The 6,013-nt window shown below is 40.7% G+C and overlaps 1 protein-coding gene and 1 non-coding gene across 15 annotated transcripts in view; one reads left to right on the forward strand and one right to left on the reverse strand.

Moving 5' to 3' along the window:
• LOC131879897 (inactive ubiquitin carboxyl-terminal hydrolase MINDY-4B-like) overlaps positions 1-5,417 on the forward strand; it is a 32,355-nt gene extending 26,938 nt beyond the window's left edge. For all 14 annotated transcript variants that reach the window (XM_059226376.1, XM_059226378.1, XM_059226385.1 and 11 more), the window contains 5 exons: positions 271-341; positions 425-593; positions 715-920; positions 2,912-3,079; positions 5,020-5,417. In XM_059226376.1, coding sequence (XP_059082359.1) covers positions 271-341; positions 425-593; positions 715-920; positions 2,912-3,079; positions 5,020-5,068 — 663 coding nt within the window. In that variant the 3' untranslated portion in view covers positions 5,069-5,417. The remainder of the gene's footprint in view (positions 1-270; positions 342-424; positions 594-714; positions 921-2,911; positions 3,080-5,019) is intronic.
• Positions 12-95, reverse strand: Trnal-cag (transfer RNA leucine (anticodon CAG)). The gene has a single exon. It is a non-coding gene; the product is annotated as a tRNA-Leu (tRNA).
• Positions 5,418-6,013: the final 596 nt, after the last annotated feature.

A 6,013-nucleotide genomic window follows, 5' to 3' on the forward strand; every position in this document is an offset into this window, starting at 1 on the left:
CAAAAGAGATTTGTCAGAAGTGGGATTCGAACCCACGCCTTCAGAAGAAGACTGCGACCTGAACGCAGCGCCTTAGACCACTCGGCCATCCTGACTCTTTATAAGTTATGGGCAAATTTAGAAAACACATTTTTCCATTGAAGCATTCTTGCGCCCGTTCTTGCTTGGGAGAGAAGAGGAGCATTAGTTCGTAGAAAGGCCGCTAAAGAGCGCTAAGTGAGGTACAATGGTGAGCAAAAATCGCATGAAGCGCCCTCTTGTTCATTTCAGCTCATGCAAGAGAACGGAATCGGACTTATATCTGTGCTGTACAGTGTGATATTAACGAGAAATTTTAACAGGTACTATTTTTTCGCACAAATGTATTGCTATAGTCGTCCCAAAACAAAGCATTGTTTTACCAATGTACTGGTTCCACTTTCAGGTTAGCTTACGACTTGCAGGACCAAGCCACTAATTCATTGATTGACCCAATTGGTGACTGTACCACGGGACTTCTCAACCTAATCATCACGGGCAGGGCCAACCCCTATCTTCATAATGGCATCATGGTCGTAGAGGATGAAGATAATGAAGAATCCGAAGAGTTCTCCGTAAGAAATCTCCAGAACCAACCACGTTGCATACTAAATTATTCAATGGTTTTGCCAGTTAAATTGATGACAAGACTGGTTGGACTGGTTCATACGGCTGCTATGCTCTCGGTTTTTGCAGGGTGAGGAACGTCGCGGTATGGAAACGCGGAATGATATTGGCTTCCTTATTTGGGATCAAGACGAAGAAACGACCAATCGATTCCACCTGGGTTCCCGCCTCAAAACTCCAACTCTTCCCATATGGATAACAAGGTGTAACGGACAGTTTGGGGTGTTGTTCAACCCTAACAGAGAGTTAATGAGGTCATATCATGCAGAAAACAGGTGAGGGGGATGGATGAAAGTGGATGAACTTCATGGTTCGCTCGCAGTCTTGCTTGGGTCGTTGAGAAATTCCTATGATTCCTATGCTTTTACATGATTCCCGTAATTGGGTTGTTCGCTCGAATGATAAGGACGAAACCTCATGGCTGGAGAAGCCATTCCCCGTCATCCGCTCAAAATCATCGTTATTACAGAGGTCAAGTGGCAGAGAGTGGAGTACTGGAGCGATAGGGAAAGGACGTGTTTCAGTGATACTGAGTGGGTAGGGTACTTTCGTACTGTAAGTAGGAACAACACGATAAAGCAATCGAGAATGGCCAATTCTGGCCAAAGAATTACGTTATGGAATCTTGTCTTGAATGAATCACAATCTGTTTATGAGGAGAACTCGATCTTTTGTCCCTTTTCAAAATACAGTAGCTGATGAGTTGTCACTGAAAAAAAAACACGTGTGAACTGTTAAAGACACACCCTTGTCTGTGGATGTGGTTTTTTGTTCACATTCTCATAAGCTGCTTCAGCAAGCTCTCTCTGCTGGTCGTTCGGTTATGTGGTTATGTGATCAAGAAATTCCTGGATTGTCTCATATCCTGGTTGAGTGGAAACCGGTCGTTCGGCCGGTGGTTGTCCTCAGTTTGATGATGGTTTTCGCGGCTCAGCTCTTTGGACACCTGGTCTCCTTGCTTGTGAGTCCGACCAAGTCAAACATGTTTTTGTCTCGTCTCGCAATGAAGAGGCATGGATGGATTTTGTTTGCCGCATTAGCGAGCGAGCGGCAGAGAGAGGCAGAGTGAAAATGCATCACGAAGAAGTTCTCTCCAAAAATGCGATGTAGCAGATTTGGAGCAACGAGCAAATTGGTATAGAATCCCTGACATTCGCCTCCTTTCTTTGGTGAAGCACATCCTGTCAGACAGACGTGGAATGCATTGAAATGACCACTTAATTCAATTTGAAAGGCAGTGAAATTTTTGTGGACGCCTTGGCCCCAGACCCACGACTCGGCAACCAAGGAAGCCAAATGGAAAGTGGATTGATGGGACTTTTAGTCAGTAGTCTGCCCACCAATATCTAACCAAGCCCGGTTCTCTTCTACTTCAATTGATGTACGAATGTATTGCTCATGGCTTTTTTCGTATGTTCACGATCGGCCGCGAATTGCAGTGCTACTACCACTAATACGACGTCGTTCATCAGAGGGATTAGGGAAAAATATCCGTTTACCCTTTCAATGCTGAATTGTCTTGACGAACTTGATTCCGATTAGACCAGTTACGAGCTCGGATTGAATAATGTCGGTGCCATGCTTGGTCGTCAATGCAGGATTTAAATGCACGCACATTGCAACTAGACTTGGTTGTGGAATTTGGAGGTAGTAGATTCTAATCTCGAATTGGACCCGTCCATAACGGGAGGAAGCGGATCTGTCGTGTCAGGATGAATGAAATGGAAGCTTTGGGGATCTTTTTGCCCTCAAACCTCTCAAAAAAATTTCTGGGACTTTTTCGCGGTTGAAAACTCCTCGATCCCTTAGGACTTTGGTCGTAAATTTGATGCAAAATCATTTGGAATTAGCAACTTTCTCCAATCCAGTACTACATGCAATCCTGGTGCCAAACCCTGAAAGTGTGCTCGTTGCAACAGTTTATAAATCTGTCGTGAGTTCCTTCCATGCCGGATTGCAATTGAACTGATGTATGAACTCAAAGCTGGATACGTTTTTTTGTGGTCAAGGAAGGATCTTGGGGTCTTTTTACGGCCTCATCCAATTGTGGTTATCAATAAATCAAATGCACATGTGCCATGGCCATTGGGTTTGATGGGGTTAGCAGAGAGGAGAAGGATGTTAATAGATGACCGCCAATAGCATCTCTGGCAAACTTTCCTCCCAACCTAAAGCCCATAATTGACCACAAGGGATTTGCCCTTTGAATGTGCAAAACTGGATTTCAAATGTGAGCCTTTTAGGATGGGTTTGATTGCACTTTCAGGTTTCAGCTGTACTACTACAGCGATGCCGAGATGAAGAAAGGCGAATACAAGGAGACCCTCCTCACCATCGACACCAGAAACGTGGGCAATCAAGTCGTCGTGGACCCGAGTGAAACTGAATTTGAAGAAGCACCACCCCCGCCATTGGAAAAGGCTATTCAGACCAAGTGAGTTTGAACTTTGGCTTGACATGCATTAGCATTGAACTGCATTCTTTGAGAGAGCATAATTATTTGAAGCGGCAGTTCTTTGGGGTGCAGTTATGATCGTGAAGAAATGAACGTGATTGTTAGCAGGCAGATATTGCTTCATTTTCACTTATCACTATGTATCAGGATATCATTTTTGCCCTGGTTGCCGTACTTTAGTTACGGATTGATCAGCTTGGAATGTCCAAGAAAGAACCGTCAGTTGTGATTATACTTAAGTTGCCAACTGTCCTCTCGATCCAATCCTGGTTCAGTTTCAGCGATACATATATTTAAAATCAGATCAACCCTGGAAAAAGAAATCATAAACATGTCTTTTCAATACATGTTCTTTTCCGAAATCACCGCAGGGAATATCTGCCGTGATTTGGTTAAGAGACACGTGGTACATATGATTTGCAAGATAAGTATTTTCATGGCATTTGCATTGGACTCATTATTTAGAATTCAATTATTTTAGGCAATTCCTTGCCATTGAGTTACACGTATGTTCAGTAAAACAGTTGCATGAGATTTATAAATGTAACAAATTTCCCTTCAAATAGTTAATCTTAAAGCAAGAATTATTATACTTTTGTGTAAATGAACGGAAGGGACACGCACAAAAACATTGCAATACATATCAAATTTTGGCTGATTTGACTCGGTATTCAAAACCAAAAAGTTACTGAGCCCTTAAATGGAGGTCTCGCCCGTATGGTCCTAGACTGAAATGCAGCCATGACTAAAGCAGTTTTCAACCATCTGGCAGAAAAAGCCCGTACATGGTAGAAACACTTCAAACACTTCAAATGATGTTTATTTGAGATTTACGAACGTTTTCACGAAGTTTTCGCTCCTAATTTTGACTTATTATCTGCAAATACCAAAAAATGGGAATGCAAATCTGAAAAACATGGGATTCGAGATGCTACAAAATATGAAAATGTATAAAATACACAAAATATGGTTAATATTCAGTACTTCAGAGAGCGCTTTAGCCTCTACTAAATATGAGGCCGATTGGGCCTCCTGTTCCTGTTTCCTGTTTTTTGAACTATAATGTGTTTTAGCGATTTTTTGCTAATTCTGTCCAAATCTTGTGTATAATTAATGACCCAGGTCACATAATATTCGGAAAAGAAATTGTGTTCATGGCATGGTACAAATAGTTTATAACAATCTACCGTTTCCCCATTTCGTTTGGGCGGTCTAACGTTGGAAAAAGTGCTCCTGTGGAGTCTCATTACCACTGGGCTTTGAACATGGAATCTATTTATGATATTGTTCCGAAATTGAACATTGCAATTAAAATAGATCATAGGTACAGCCATTATTTTCTCGCTTGTCAACAACAAAGTAATTGTATACTATTGGTGGTCTTTCTTCACTTTCCGGCTTTATCTGCCAAAATCCTACCCATGATAACAGGGCAACAAATAACTGAAAATCGCACCAAGTCCAATTTTGCCATCCCTGCTAATTCGGCGTAATCACTTTTAAGTCTATTAATTACAATTAGGGTATAATGGATACCTTTTTGGACATTTGAGACTGATTGAGAGGGCTATTGAAAGCTGAAAGTTATTTGATTGACATCGTTGACTTCTTTTATATCAATTTTTTGACCTTTACGATGTAATTTTCGAAAAATTGCAGGCTCTTGACAAAGTTTATCCTGCTACTCTACTTCTGTGTATTTGCTCTTCTTTTTGTTCAGGAACCGTCACAATTCCAATTATAGGTGATCTATTACAGAATATGCCTCCACATAGATCACTTGTTCCACTATCACGTGTTATTTGAACACTTGCTTGTATTTAACTAGTAAATGCTCTTTTGTTATTCCAAAATGCTTTGTTTGACAATTCCGTGTATTTAATTTTACTTGGTACTACTTGATTTTTCTTTCTTTTCAGATGGGAGGGCAGCACCATTGATTGGGGTGGAATCACCCCCTATATATGAGATGTCTGGAACACTCTCTCTCGCTCTCTAGCTGTCTCTCTTTCGATCTCCAAGTAGTTTAAGGAAATCAAGAAATCCAACCTAGATCCAGCAAGTACTCCAATGCTCCATACAACGTACTATATCACTACTACACTACTACTACTCTTACTACCACCATCATACCAAAGCGAGTCCAACTCGTTATCATCATCATCATCATCATCATGATTCTTTCATCGCCATCACTACTACTCCTTATCGCATGATTGATTAGTAGTTGTTTTAACGATGAATATTTCTAATAACTTGACCGAGTAACTGAGTACTAAGCACAACAAGCGAACACGATGAATTCTTTTTTTCTGGATTTTTATTTCACTTTTAATGGAAATGAACTAGAACAGCCATTCACACGCTCAATCTGGTCAGAAACATCAAGGTTGAAAGCCACATTCGAAAAATAAGGCCACCAATCCACTTCACCGAGGATCATGACGAAGTATGTCCTTCAGATGAAGCCTTTGATCGCGTTTTCTTCCCAAACATGAGTTTCCAATTTCTAAGTTTGTCGTCAAACCGAATTTCTATTACTTGTTCCAAAAATTTCTAGTTATTTACAGGGGTTGAGAAGGGGGGGAGGCGAAATCAACATGATTATGAAAAGAATGATAATCAAAATAATCGTCTTTCATGGAGGGAGGGTGGATAAAAACGCAAGTGAAATAAACTGTGAAGGGGTTACTTTTTTCTTCAAGAGTCATTAAATCATAAGACCATTTTCACATTGTATCATAATAGAATTGTTTGATTTTTTGCTAAGGAAATGGGGACAGAAGGAGGAGGTGACAGAAAACATGTATGATCGATTGAATGTACATTTATAGTGTATGTGTATGTATGTGAATACATCTAGTACAGTATGCAGAGGACGGATCCAAACATGGGGAGTTTTGAGCAAATCAA

The sequence above is a fragment of the Tigriopus californicus genome, chromosome 4 (genome assembly GCF_007210705.1).
Source record: "Tigriopus californicus strain San Diego chromosome 4, Tcal_SD_v2.1, whole genome shotgun sequence".
Taxonomy (NCBI): domain Eukaryota; kingdom Metazoa; phylum Arthropoda; class Copepoda; order Harpacticoida; family Harpacticidae; genus Tigriopus; species Tigriopus californicus.